Raw genomic sequence first — 14,777 nt, 5'->3', positions numbered from 1 at the left:
TGCATACATATGTACAGAAATTATACAAAAATATGATAATGACACATGCCAAATTCAAGAGAGTACATACAGAGAGGAGAATGGGAAGATGGAAGGAAGGAAAAGAAAGGGAAGGAGCAGAGAGGGAGAGGAGGAATTTGTAATGTATTTGTATTTGTATTTGTAATGAATTATTTCTTTTTTTTCTTAAAGATTTTATTTATTTATTTGACAGAGAGACACAGCGAGAGAGGAACACAAGCAGGGGTAGTGGGAGAGGGAGAAGCAGATTGCCTGCTGAGCAAGAAGCCTGATGCAGGGCTTGATCCCAGACCCTGGGATCATGACCTGAGCCTAAGGCAGACACTTAATGACTGAGCCACCCAGGCGCCCCTGTAATGAATTATTTCTTAAGTTGGATAGTAAGTACATAAGTACCCATTATATAATTTACGTATCTTTTTGAATGTCAAATATTTTATGAATTAAAAAAAAAACAGAGGGATGGATGAAATGACCTGTGGACCTGTGGAATGTAAGGTCTGATTAAGTAACTATCTCTCAGAGTGGTCTTTCAGCCCCTCCTCCTCTTAGCACTGCCTTCGACTCCCCCCCTGAGGGCACATTGTAGAGAGCAAAATGGAGTCTCTCATGTCAAGCAGGAGCCTGTGTCATGCAATGATGCAAGTAGTTAAAGGTACTTCAGCTATAAGATATCGCTGGGACCAGCATCAGCTGACGCCCCAGAACTGGTAATGAGCAGAACCATAGGAGGTCTGCAGGGACCCTGGACCAATTAAATTCCTTTAAAAAGGGGAGGATTTTTGCAGCAAACTGTCAGACTCTTCAGACATGACCTCTCTATGTCTGACCACTTAAAAAAGGCAACTGCCACTGAACACTGTGCCAGACTGATCTCTGAAGATCCAAGATCCTTCACTGCTTGAACATAATAAGCAGTAAGTGCTGAGAGCTGACCAAGACCAGACTGAGGCCTTATCTCAACTGCACACCCACAGACTGACTTCCTATATCCCTTCTGTTATCTTATTTGTTGTGTAGTTTGTCTTATGTCCTGCTCTGTGTGCTGTGTAAGAAGCCAAGTTTAATCACATGGTGAAATGTCATTGGGTTTGGAATCCTGAACCTGCTTTAGAACTGTGATTAACTTTGCTTTATGATTGAATAAAGCTGACACTGTGGAAAGACACAACTCGTGTGTGCACCTTCATAGCATGCCCATGACAAACATCGTGTCTCGGGACATGTGGTATGGCTAAGTCTGGCCAAGAAGGTCCCATGAGCCCTGTCCTGACAGATGTCTTCTACTAGCCAAATCATTCTGACCAATTCTCCCTCCTCTCTGCTTATATTTGGCCTTTTAGACAATTTGACAGAATCAGAAATGCTCATTATTTTTTATTAACATTACACAGTTTGGTTAAACTATTCCCATTCTGCTGAATTGCCTTGCATGCCTCACTTCTCAGTTGCAGGCTACCTGCAAAGAATTTGCCTTTGCAATCCTAACTCTTCACACTGTATGGTAAACTGGGCTTTTTGGTATGTCTGGGGAAGGCTGTCTTTAAAAATTCCCAACATAGCTCTGTCAATCTCAAAGTCCAAGGCTGTGAAATATGGGTGTTGTTGAATTGATTTGCAAAAAAGCAACCTCTACATGTTCTTTTCCCTCCCATAATAATTGTCGATATAAATAGGCTGTGCTGAGTACAGATAGGTTCTGATCTGTTGAGTGCTCCTGGCATCAAGTTCACAGGAGAGGAAAAGGTCAGCTATACAGAAGGGGCCAATGTTGCTCCAGGCCTAATTCAGACCCTGGGTTCCTTTTACCAAGCTCAAAATGGACAAGCTCAATCCTGGCCAAAAGAATGGGGCAGTTCCCATGCACTGACTTCCACAATCCTCAGGAATACTTTGTGAGACATGTGGATAAAAAGCGTGCCCTGTCAGTCCAATATAACCACAAAAGCAGGACAAGCTAAGGAGAATGGATTGATATGATCTAGTTTGATCTCATAAAGGCCTGAAACCTGCCTTAAAATACTTAATACAAATACTCATAGACCTGGGAAGCCAGATCTGGACCACACAGCTAATAGGTGGGTACCCACCTGACTAGAATAGGCAGGCTTAACTCCCACTATTCCTTTTTTTTTTTTTATGTTATGTTAATCACCATTCATTACATCATTAGTTTTCGATGTAGTGTTCCATGATTCACTGTTTGCATATAACACCCAGTGCTCCATGCAGTACGTGCCCTCTTTAATACCCATCACCAGGCTAACCCATCCCCCCAACCCCTCCCCTCTAGAACCCTCAGTTTGTATCTCAGAGTCCATAGTCTCTCATGGTTCGTCTCCCCCTCTGATTTCCCCCACTTCATTTTTCCCTTCCTGTTATCGTCTTCATTTTTTTTTAACATATAATGTATTATTTGTTGCCGAGGTACAGATCTGTGATTCAACAGTCTTGCACATTTCACAGTGCTCACCATAGCACATACCCTCCCCAATGTCTAACACCCAGCCAACCCATCCCACCCATCCCCAACCACTCCAGCAACCCTCAGTTTGTTCCCTGAGATTAAGAATTCCTCATATCGGGGCGCCTGGGTGGCTCAGTCATTAAGCGGCTCCCTTTGGCTCAGGTCATGATCCCAGGATCCTGGAATCGAGTCCCGCATTGGGCTCCCTGCTTGGCAGGAAGCCTGCTTCTCCCTCTCCCACTCCCCCTGCATGTGTTCTTTCTCTCGCTGTGTCTGTCAAATAAATAAATAAAATCTTAAAAAAAAAAGAGAATTCCTCATATCAGTGAGGTCATATGATACATGTATTTCTCTGATTGACTTATTTTGCTCAGCATAATACCTTCCAGTTCCATCCACGTCGTGCAAAATGGCAAGATTTCGTGTTTTTTGATGGCTGCATAATATTCCATTGTATGTGTATATATATATATATACACACACACACAACCTCTTCTTTATCCAGTCATCGGTTGATGGACATCTAGGCTCTTTCCATAGTTTGGATATTGTGGACATTGCTGCTATAAACATCAGGGTGCACATACCCCTTCAGATCCCTACATTTGTATCTTTGGGGAAAATACCCAGTAGTGTAATTGCTGGGTCATATGGTAGCTCTATTTTCAACTTTTTGAGGAATCTCCATACTGTTTTCCAGAGTGGCTGCACCAGCTTGAATTCCCACCAACAGCGTAAGAGGGTTCCCCTTTATCTGCATCCCCGCCAACATCTGTCATTTCCTGACTTGTTAATTTTAGCCATTCTGACTGGTGTGAGGTGGTGTCTCGTTGAGGTTTTGATTTGGATTTCCCTGATGCCGAAAATTCTATTTTCATGTGTCTGTTGGCCATTTGGATGTCTTCTTTGGAAAAATGTCTGTTCATGTCTTCTGCCTATTTCTTGATTGGATCATTTGTTCTTTGGGTGTTGAATTTGATAAGTTCTTTATAGATTTTGGATACTAGCCCTTTATCTGATATGTCATTTGCAAATATCTTCTCTCATTCTGTCGGATGTCTTTTGGTTTTGTCAACTGTTTCTTTTGCTGTGCAAAAGCTTTTTATCTTGATGAGGTCCCAATAGTTCATTTTTGCCCTTGCTTCCCTTGCCTTTGGTGATGTTTCTATGAAGAAGTTGCTGTGGCTGAGGTCAAAGAGGTTGCTGCCTGTGTTCTCCTTTAGGATTTTGATGGACTCCTGTCTCACATTTAAGTCTTGCAACCATTTTGAGTCTATTTTTGTGTGTGGTGTAAGGAAATGATCCAGTTTCATTCTCTGCATGTGGCTGTCGATTTTCCTAACACCATTTGTTGAAGAGACTGTCTTTTTTCCATTGGACATTCTTCTCTGCTTTGTCGAAGATGAGTTGACCATAGAGTTGAGTGTCCATTTCTGGGCTCTCTATTCTGTTCCATTGATCTATGTGTCTGTTTTTGTGCCAGTACCATACTGTCTCGATGATGACAGCTTTGTAATAGAGCTTAAAGTCCGGAATTGTGATGCCGCCAGCTTTGCTTTTCTTTTTCAACATTCCTCTGGCTATTCGGGGTCTTTTCTGGTTCCATACAAATTTTAGGATTATTTGTTCCATTTCTTTGAAAAAAGTGAATGGTATTTTGATAGGGATTGCATTGAATGTGTAGATTGCTCTAGGTAGCATTGACATCTTCACAATATTTATTCTTCCAATCCATGAGCATGGAACGTTTTTCCATTTCTTTGGGTCTTCCTTAATTTCTTTCATGAGTATTTTATAGTTTTCTGAGTACAGATTCTTTGCCTCTTTGGTTAGATTTAGTCCTAGGTATCTTATGGTTTTGGGTGCAATTGTAAATGGGATCGACTCCTTAATTTCTCTTTCTTCTGTCTTGTTGTTGGTGTATAGGAATGCCACTGATTTCTGTGCATTGATTTTATATCCTGCCACTTGACTGAATTCCTGTATGAGTTCTAGCAGTTTTGGGGTGGAGTCTTTTGTGTTTTCCACATAAAGTATCATATCATCTGCAAAGAGTGAGAGTTTGAATTCTTTGCCGATTTGGATACCTTTTATTTCTTTTTGCTGTCTGATTGCTGTGGCTAAGACTTCTAATACTATGTTGAATAGCAGTGGTGATAGTGGACATCCCTGTCGTGTTCCTGACCTTTAGGGGAAAGCTCTCAGTTTTTGCCCATTGAGAATGATATTTGCTGTGGGTTTTTCATAGATGGCTTTTATGATATGGGGTTGTGTACCCTCTATCTCTATACTCTGAAGAGTTTTGATCAAGAAAGGATGTTGTACTTTGTCAAATGCTTTTTCTGCATCTCTTGAGAGGATCATATGGTTCTTGTTCTTTCTTTTATTAATGTGTTGTATCACATTGATTGATTTGCGGATGTTGAATCAACCTTGCAGCCCAGGGATAAATCCAAATTGGTCATGGTGAATAATCCTTTTAATGTACTATTGGATCCTATTGGCTAGTATTTTGATGAGAATTTTTACATCCATGTTCATCAAGGATATTGGTCTGTAATTCTCCTTTTTGATGGGGTCTTTGTCTGGTTTTGGGATCAAGGTAATGGTGGCTTCATAAAATGAGTTTGGAAGTTTTCTTTCCATTTCTCTTTTTGGAACAGTTTCAGAAGAATAGGTATTAATTCTTCTTTGGTAGAATTCCCCCGAGAAGCCATCTGGCCCTGGGCTTTTGTTTTTTGGGGGATTTTTGACGACTGCTTCAATTTCCTTAGTGGTTATAGGTATGTTCAGGTTTTGTATTTCTTCCTGGTTCCATTTTGGTAGTTTATACACCTCTAGGAATGCATCCATTCCTTCCAGATTATCTAATTTGCTGGCATAGTTGCTCATGATATGTTCTTATAACTGTTTGTATTTATTTGGTGTTGGTTGTGATCTCTCTTTCATTCATGATTTTATTTATTTGGGTCATTTCTCTTTTCTTTTTGGTAAGTCTGGACAGGGGTTTATCAATCTTGTTAATTCTTTCAAAGAACCAGTTCCTAGTTTCGTTGATCTGTTCTACTATTCTTTTGGTTTCTATTTCATTGATTTCTGCTCTGATCTTTATTATTTCTCTTCTCCTGCTGGGTAGGCTTTATTTGCTGTTCTTTCTCCAGCTCCTTTAGGTATAGGGTTAGGGTGTGTATTTGAGACCTTTCTTGATTCTTGAGGAAGGCTTGTATTGCTATATACTTTCCTCTTAGGACCACCTTTGCTGCATCCCAAAGATTTTGAACATTTGTGTTTTCATTTTCACTTATTTCCATGATTTTTTTTAGTTCTTCTTTAATTTCCTGGTTGACCCATTCATTCTTTACTTGGATGCTCTTTAGCCTCCATGTATTTGAGTTCTTTCTGACTTTCCTCTTGTGATTGAGTTCTAGTTTCAAAGCATTGTGGTCTGAAAATAGGCAGGGAATGATCCCAATCTTTTGGTACTGGTTGAGACCTGATTTGTGACCTAGGATGTGATCTATTCTGGAGCATGTTCCATGGGCACTAGAGAAGAACGTGTATTCTGTTGCTTTGGGGTGGAATGTTCTGAATATATCTGTGAAGTCCATTTGGTCCAATGTGTCATTTAAAGTCTTTATTTCCTTGTTGATTTTTTGCTTAGATGATCTGTCCATTTCAGTGAGGGGGGTGTTAAAGTCCCCCACTATTATTGTATTGTTGTCGATGTGTTTCTTTGCTTTTGTTATTAATTGGCTTAATATAATTGGCTGCTCCCATGTTAGGGGCATAGATATTTACAATTGTTAGATCTTCTTATTGGATAGACCCTTTAAGTAGGATATAGTGTCCTTCCTCATCTCTTATTACAGTCTTTGGTTTAAAATCTAATTTGCCTGATATAAGGATTGCCACCCCAGCTTTCTTTTGGTGTCCATTAGCATGGTAAATGGTTTTCCACTCCCTCACTTTCAATCTGGGGTGTCTTTGGGTCTAAAATGAGTCTCTTGCAGACAGCATCTCGATGGGTCTTGTTTTTTTATCCAATCTGATACCCTGTATCTTTTGATTGGGGCATTTAGCCCATTTACATTCAGGATAATAATTGAAAGATATGAACTTAGTGCCACTGTATTGCCTGTAAGGTGACTGTTACTGTATATTGTCTGTGTTCCTTTCTGGTCTATGTTACTTTTAGGCTCTCTCTTTGTTTAGAGGACCCCTTTCAATATTTCTTTTAGGGCTGGTTTGGTGTTTGCAAATTCCTTTAGTTTTCGTTTGTCTTGGAAGCTTTTTATCTCTCCTTCTATTTTCAATGACAGCCTAGCTGGATAGAGTATTCTTGGCTGCATATTTTTCTCATTTAGTGCTCTGAATATATCATGTTAGTCCTTTCTGGCCTGCCAGGTCTTGTGGATAGGTCTGTTGCCAATCTAATATTTCTACCATTGCAGGTTACAGATCTCTTCTCCTGAGCTGCTTTCAGGATTTTCTCTTTGTCTCTGAGACTTGTAAGTTTTACTATTAGATGTCGGGGTGACCTATTTTTATTGATTTTGAGGGGTGTTCCCTGTGCCTCCTGGATTTTGATGCCTGTCTCCTTCCCCAAATTAGGGAGGCTCTCTGCTATAATTTGCTCCAATATACCTTCTGCCCCTCTCTCTCTTTCTTCTTCTTCTGGGATCCCAATTATTCTAATATTGTTTCATCTCCTGGTATCACTTATCTCTCGAATTCTGCCCTTGTGATCCAGTAGTTGTTTATCTCTCTTTTTCTCAGCTTCTTTATTTTCCATAATTTCATCTTCTGTATCACTAATTTTCTCTTCTGCCTTATTATCCTAGCAGTTAGAGCCTCCATTTTTGATTGTACCTCATTAATAGCCTTTTTGATTTCGACTTGGTTAGATTTTAGTTCTTTTATTTCTCCAGAAAGGGTTTCTCTAATATCTTCCATGCTTTTTTCAAGCCCAGCTAGTATCTTTAAAATCCCACTATTCCTTTTTAATTTATTTATTTATATTTTAAATTTTATTTTATTATGTTATGTTAGTCACTATACAATACATCATTAGTTTTTGATGTAGTGATCCACGATTCATTGTTTTCCGATAACACCCAGTGCTCCATGCAGTACGTGCCCTCCTTAATACCCATCACCGGTCTAACTCATACCTGCACCCCCTCCCCTCTAAAACCCTCACTTTGTTCCTCAGAGTCCATAGTCTCTCATGGTTCATCTCTCCCTCCAATTCCACCCCCTTCCTTTTTCCCTTCCTTCTCCTAATGTCCTCCATGTTATTCCTTATGTTCCACAAATAAGTGAAACCTCCCACTATTCCTAACTTCAACCAAAGAGACAGGAAAACTGAAGGACTCCATAAAAATCTGCTTTTTACTCCTTTTCCTGCTTCTATTCTTGCTGGGACCTGCACCACTACCCCACTTTACACATGATTTGTAATGCAAACAGCATATGTTCTCCTTATAAGGGACAGGAATTAACAATTTCTCTAGAATAGTTAACATCTATGGAAGGACCAGGTGAGAATGACTGGACAAAGCTACCATTTGCTTATTCTAGACAACCATGGCTAGACATCTCAATGTCAAGGCCCCCTGGCTCCAAGGAATAAAACCTGCCCCCTTGTCTTTGTTCTAACTGGTACCTAGATGTCTGAGAGGACATGTATATCAGACCACCATCCTCAATAACCCCCCCCAGACCCTTAACAAAGATGAGATTCCCTCCTTTCATTTCTTAGTCTCCCAGACACTCTGTCTGTATCTGCTCTCTCTATATCTTCAGGAAACTCTGCTTTCACCTCCTGCTGGCTCATGCTTTATTTCCATCCTTCATGAAACCAAGAACACTATTGGCTGGTCCTGCAGGATCCCCTTTGGGTCTTTGGATCCAGCCTGCCAGCATTACCTGTAGCTTCCTTTAACTCTGAAGGTGTGTCATAATCATTGTCAGCCTTCAAAACCTTTACTAGTTTCCAAAAAAAAAAAAAAAAAAAAAAAAAAAGAAAGGATGTACATGATCTTGGAGCTAAATTAAAAGCATCAACTGAAACTCCTATTGTTTCTTTAGGTATTTAATGATAACAAGAAACTTGAGAGAATTCTGCTTCTGTGGTAGGGGAACAGGACTAGAGAAATGTGTCATTAAGGTTCTCCCTTTGCCTACTCTTTCTAGCTCCCCAGAGTGTTGAATGTGAGTTTTCAGGCACCGGATTAGTCATAAGGCCAAGTTTAGGGATGTGATAGGAATGATTAAGAATGACCTACTGTTCAAAAAAATCCCATCAGAAACCATAGCTAAGGCCACAAAGCAGCATGAAACATGCATGGAAAGAGTGTGAGATATACAGACTCCTAGCTGCATAACCTACTAGCTGTGGCCTTGGGCAAGCCATTTTATCTCTCTGAACCTCAATTTTCTCTAAAATGGTTGTAAAGCTCAAATCTAAACATGCAGTTTCCAGGTCATGAGGTCAGCCTTGTCTAATAAATATGGTGCCAATCTTTCTTGGTCCCAGACTAATTTTTTGTAGGACTTTAAGTTTCCTTCGATGAACCTGAAAATCTCACTGCCTCCTTTGGTCCATTTAAACTTTCAAAATAATTTAAATATTGTGACAAAAATAAATCAAAGCAAAAGTAACTGAATATTTTAAAATTTACATAGCTACCTCTACATCCTTGGAAATTCCATATACCCTTTCAAGATGGGGGTGGTCACAGATCTATACTTAGGCTCACACTAATGTGTTCTCCCTGCCCCAACAATACCTCTTTTTACAATCATTCCAGCTCCAGGTCAAATTTACACATTTTTCCTCCTCAAGTATTCCCTGAGTGCATCCTCTAGCTCAAGTCATTGCAGTTTCCCTTTTCTGAATGCTAGCACTGATAATGAAGACCCTTACACAACTTAAACTCAGCCACCACACTCCTGAGTTACATTAGTTCTGTTTCACAGCTTATAGTCTGCCCATTAAGCTGTGCCCAGTAGTGTACCTTCCTTACTCTTGCCTCACTCAGGGGCTGCCCAGGGAAAAACAGCTGACAAAGCCTTAGAAGTTTCTCTGCTCATCTTTTGCACATGGCAAGGGGACAAAGCCCTCTGGAGCCCTGGTTGTCTAAGGTCCCAAATGCCACTTGTTAATGGTGGTCTGAGTGCTTTCATAGGGACATGGTGAATAAGTGCTCACCACAGGTGCTATTTAGGTCATCACAAGTTCCGTACCTAATAGCATGCCTGGTCATCACAAGTTCCCTACCTAATAGCATGCCCGCCTTCCTTCTTTTCCCTTCCACTCACCCAAGCTGGAGGATATCAAGGGAGCCAGTGCTTCTCCAGAAGGTCCCTGGCAGTCTGCAGACAAGCACCAAGCCTAGCCATGGATCCAGCAAGGAGCCTACTCCAATTCCTGACATTATATAATTCAAACAACTAGGAGATAATTGAATTTGGTCTCATTGGGTATTCATGGGGTTTAGTAAGACACTGTAAAACATTTTGTATAAATGACAGATGCTGCAATCTGGGAAATGCAACTCTTAAGGATTGCAGCCTGTCTCACTTGCTTGTCAGTAAGGTCTTTTTAGAGAGGGGCCCTAGTTCCTGCCCACCCCTAGCCTTGATCAGCCTGGGTTTTCTCTCCAGAGCCTGAGGAAGGCACATGGGGATGGGACTGGACTTATTTTTCTCATTATTGCATTCCAACACCTAGGGTACATTCTTAATAACAAAATAATAATAGCAACAACAATGGTAACAGTTAACACTTAGCATATATCATGTGCTAGACACTATTCCGAATGCTTTGCATTTCCCCCCAGCTTTATTGAGGTATAATTGACAAATAAAGATTATATATATTTAAGGTATAAAATACAATGTTTTGATATATGTATACATTGTGAAATGATCACCACAATCAAGCTAATTAACATATACATCATCTCACATGGTGACTTTTTTTGTGATGATAACACTTAAGACCTACTTTCTTAGCAAATTTCAAGTACACAATACAGTATTGTTAGTGATAGGCACCATATTGTATACTAGCTCACCAAAACTTATTCATCTTGCATATGAAAAGTTTTCACACTTTGACCAGTATCTCTCCATTTTCCAAATCCTCACCAGTCCCTGGCAACCACCATTCTACTCTCTGCCTTTATGATTTCAACAGCTGTAGATTCTACATGAAGTGAGATCATATGGTATTTGCCTTTCTCTGTCTTATTTTACTTAGCATAATGTCCTCCAGGTTCATCTATGTTGTCACAAATGACAGGAGTCCCCCCCTTTTTTTAAGGCTGAATAATATTCCATAGTGTGTGTGCATTCCTGTGTGTGTGTGTGTGTGTGCACACGTGCGTCACATTTTCTTTATGTATTCATCCCTCGGCAGCTGAATGCTTTGCATTTATTAGCAAATAATCTTCACAACAATCCTACAAGTTAGGTACTGTTATAACCCCGTTTTATGAGGAACTGTAGATAGAACAGTTAAGAAGCTTACTCTGGAACAAAAGCTACTAAATGGTAGAGTCGGGCTTTAGTCCAGACTATCTGGTTCTAAAATCTGTGCTTATTTAACTACTGCATATACTGTCTCCCATAAAAGATTTGCTGAATGAATGAATAGTAACACCAAATATACAGTAATAATATCAATAGCTAACATTTACTAAATACCATGTGCCAGGCACTGCAACTATATTGTTTCATTTAACCATCACAACCTCTCTTTCTATGTGGATACCATTATGATTTCCATTTTGCAAATGTGAGGCACAGAGAATTTGCCCAAGGTCACACAGCTCATGGGAAAAATTGGTGCCCTTCTGGCTGGCCCTAGAATCCATGCTCTTAACACTATACTTCACTGCTTCCCACTACCTTAGGTGGTCCTCCTCAACACCTCTTGAGATGAATTCTATCATCAGCCTGATTTGGCACTGAGGAAAATAAGAACATAAAGTTAAAAAAACTTGCCCAAGGTTAGAGACAGTAGAGCCTAGGACCCAGATGTTTTGGTTTCAAATCTCCATCTCTTTTCTGCTCTATCCCTAATCTCTGTTGCTATTGTTGCATTTCTGAGTCCCAGATGGTTCATCCTCCAAGTCTGGCCCTTCAGTACAAGAAAAAGTGGTCCAATGCAGAAAGTTCCTTGAACAGAAAAAGTCCTCCCTCCAGCATTATTATACTCTATTTAATTCTGGATCCTCCCAGAATACAATGAAACCAACATAAATAACTAGTAGTTATGACACAGAAGACAACAGAGTATGTCAAGGCTGGTATAATTAAAAACAAATGATACAGGGGAAAAGCTGTTTGGGACAACTTCAGAACTGCAGGAACATTAGTGGATGACTGAGGAGAGAGGAAAGGGGATCTCTACCCCTCCTCTGGAAGAAAAAAAAAAAAGGAAAGGAGAAAAAAGAAAAAATCCCCAAAGCAGCAAAATAATTTCCAATATAATCATCTCTGGAAGGAAATAACACAACATATGCATAACTAAAGTAACAGGGCAATGGATGGAGGATCAGAGACAGCCATCATGGAAGACAAGAAGAAAGAGAAAAAAAGAGTCTTATTCTAGATTTTTTAAAAGAAAACTGACAAAGAGGGAAAACAGCAAAAGTTAAAGAAGGAATCACAAAATTAGAAGCCACTGGCATCTTTTCCCACCTACTATAATGACCACTTCCCTGGGAGCGGGGGATGATGGAGAGGGAGGGGCTTATGCTTCTGAGGTGCCCATCTCCCATCTCCCTCAGGAAAGAAGAGGTTGGGGTTACCTTCTTGCAGAGGACCATCTGGTGGTCAAACAGGAAGAAGACCCGCTGCTGGTTGCGGCCATAGGGCTGGTAGATCCAGGCCATTTCCCCAGTGTAGATCAGCTCCGAGCTCCTGTCTAGGATGTCCTCACCCTGGGAAGAATATGTGATAGTGAGAGGCAGCCAGGCAGAAGGGACAGACCTGTCACCTGCCTGGAAGCACCTAAAACTAGGCATAGACCGGGGCAGGAGGAGTACAGAAAAGGCCGGGTGGGGAAAGAGGGATAGAAAGGACTCCTGGGAATCCTTAAAAGGTTCCATGAGCTGGAAAGACCCATACTCTTGTTCACCCTCAGGCCAAATGAGCCCTACCACCCAGGACTGCTATAGTCTCTCTATGTCAGCTGCTCTCTAGCCCTACAGGCACCAAGGTTCATCCTGGTTCCATGAGGTTTCTCTCTCCCTCTCTCTTTCCTTGGCCTTTTCTCTATGAATTTGTCTTTCTGCACAAGTCCTTCATCCCAGGCCTAGTCTCTTAGTCTCCTTCTTATACCTGAAGAATAAGCCTAAGGAAATAATAGAAGTCTCTCTGCTTCCCAAATGAGTAAAAAAGAGGACAGGGGAGGGCAAGAAGGAGACAATGACAGAGGGAGAAAGAGAGAGTACATACAGTTTCTTAATTTTTTTTTCTTCTCCTCTCAGTTCATTAAAATATATTGATCAAATAGGAAACTTCACAACCACATGATTCTTTGGTCTGTTATTCATAGCCTGAAACCACTTCCCCTCCTTGCTACATAGTCAGACAGGAAAAAAAAAAAAAAGGTACCAACACATCTGACTCCTAGCTAACTCAATTCTACAGAGTTTCCAAGGCCCCTTTTCACAAAAACTCTGCTAGGTTAGAGGTATGTGGGGATATATGTCAGATGCCAAGCCAGATTTGGCCCTTGTTCTCAAGGAGCTCACAGTCAGTGGAGGAAACTAATGCAGGTGTGCCCAGAACTCTTGGAACACGAGGCAAGCCACACCAAAGCCCGCCACAGGGGTAGGGGGGTGGGGGGTGGGTTCCAGGACCTATATAAAGATAGGGATAAAAATCTGGTCCAGAACTCAGGAGATTTAATATTAGCACCTATAGGGGTGCCTGGGTGGCTCAGTCAGTTGAACATCTGACTCTTGATTTTGGTTCAGGTCATGATCTCAGGGCTGTGAGACTGAGCCCCGTGTTGGGCTCCATGCTGGGTATAGAGTCTGCTTGAGATTCTCACTCCCATTCCCTTTGTCCCCCCTCCCCCCATCTAAAAATATATTAACACCTATATGCATCAGACTTTTGCTACATACTTTCACTCTATCTCTTCTGAGGCACACAAGAATACTGGGAGGTAGGTAGTCTTACTCTCATTTTATAGTCCAAGGTACAGAAATGTCAGGTGATCAGCTAAGATCACCCAGCTCATTAGCTAGATACCCATGACCCAACCCCAATTCTGTGGCTCCAGAAAGTATACTCACTCTTGCCACTATATTATGCTATCTCCAGTCCAGTCAGTCCCTTCCTCTCTCTGGGTCTCAGTTTTTCCTGATGTTAAATGTGGTATATGAGGTTGATCTCCAAGGTCTTAGCCCTGATACTCCAATGTTAAGATCTCAGCCTTGTACCCAAAAGCTTCAAGTCAGGGTTAGAGATGGAGATCCCTGCATCCCCCCCAGCAATAATTAGAACAGCCTAGACAGGGCAGTGGGCCAAAGAGAGGGGTAGCTGGAAATGGTATTCTTCAGCATATCACTTTTTTCAGTCTAAGGTATGAGAAGGAAAAGGGGAGCTAAGTGGAAATATTTTGTAATAATATAACCTCAAAAAGAAAGCTCACAGATACTGTGACTCCAGACTCCATTTCAGGGGTACCTTGGAACTTGAGTAAACATTCATCCTTGAGGGGCCCACATACTAACACAGAACTTCTGGAAGAGGAAGCTCTCAGGGGGAGGGATTTGTGCAGGGCTTTCCTGTTAGATGGATGGGAAGATGAGAGTGATAGCAGTCTGCCATGTCCCACCCTGAGGCAGGTCAGGAAGATGTGCCACAGTCCATTTTGAATATATATAAAGTGAAAGAAAGCCATAAAAACAGGCCAATGACAAAAAAGTTGGCCAAGATGACTTTTTTTTTTTTTCCAGGATGACTTTTAAAGTTACACCCACTGTACCAGCCAGGAACACTCCTATTTTAAGTACTTGCCACATATAACTCCACCAAGCTAAGAAAGGGAAGGAAGGGAGAAAAAAAAAGGAAAGAAAGAAAGAAAAAGAAAGAAAGAAAAAAGACAGACAAAAGAAAGAAAGAGAGAAGGAAGGAAGGAAGAAAAAGAAAGAAGAAAGAAGAAAGAAATAAAGAGATAAAGAAAGAAAGAAAGAAAGAAAGAAAGAAAGAAAGAAAGAAAGAGGAAAGAAAGAAAGAAAGAAAGAAAGAAAGAAAGAAAGAA

At 40.8% G+C, this 14,777-nt stretch overlaps 1 protein-coding gene across 3 annotated transcripts in view; it reads right to left on the bottom strand.

Moving 5' to 3' along the window:
- The window catches only part of ARHGEF9 (Cdc42 guanine nucleotide exchange factor 9), a 241,721-nt gene that overhangs the window by 36,824 nt on the left and 190,120 nt on the right, over positions 1 to 14,777 (bottom strand). For 2 of the 3 annotated variants that reach the window (XM_035005034.1, XM_035005107.1), the window contains one exon: positions 12,310 to 12,441. In XM_035005034.1, the coding sequence (XP_034860925.1) occupies positions 12,310 to 12,441 (132 nt within the window). Of the gene's footprint in view, positions 1 to 12,309; positions 12,442 to 12,841; positions 12,878 to 14,777 lie in introns of all 3 variants that reach the window. The other variant, XM_035004955.1, reaches the window with a different exon arrangement.

This window comes from Mirounga leonina, unplaced genomic scaffold, assembly GCF_011800145.1.
Source record: "Mirounga leonina isolate KUSES-001 unplaced genomic scaffold, KU_Mleo_1.0 Mir_101097, whole genome shotgun sequence".
In the NCBI taxonomy this organism is placed as follows: domain Eukaryota; kingdom Metazoa; phylum Chordata; class Mammalia; order Carnivora; family Phocidae; genus Mirounga; species Mirounga leonina.
The sequence above is the reverse complement of the archived record's forward strand: the minus strand, read 5'-3'. Positions and strand labels throughout refer to the sequence as shown.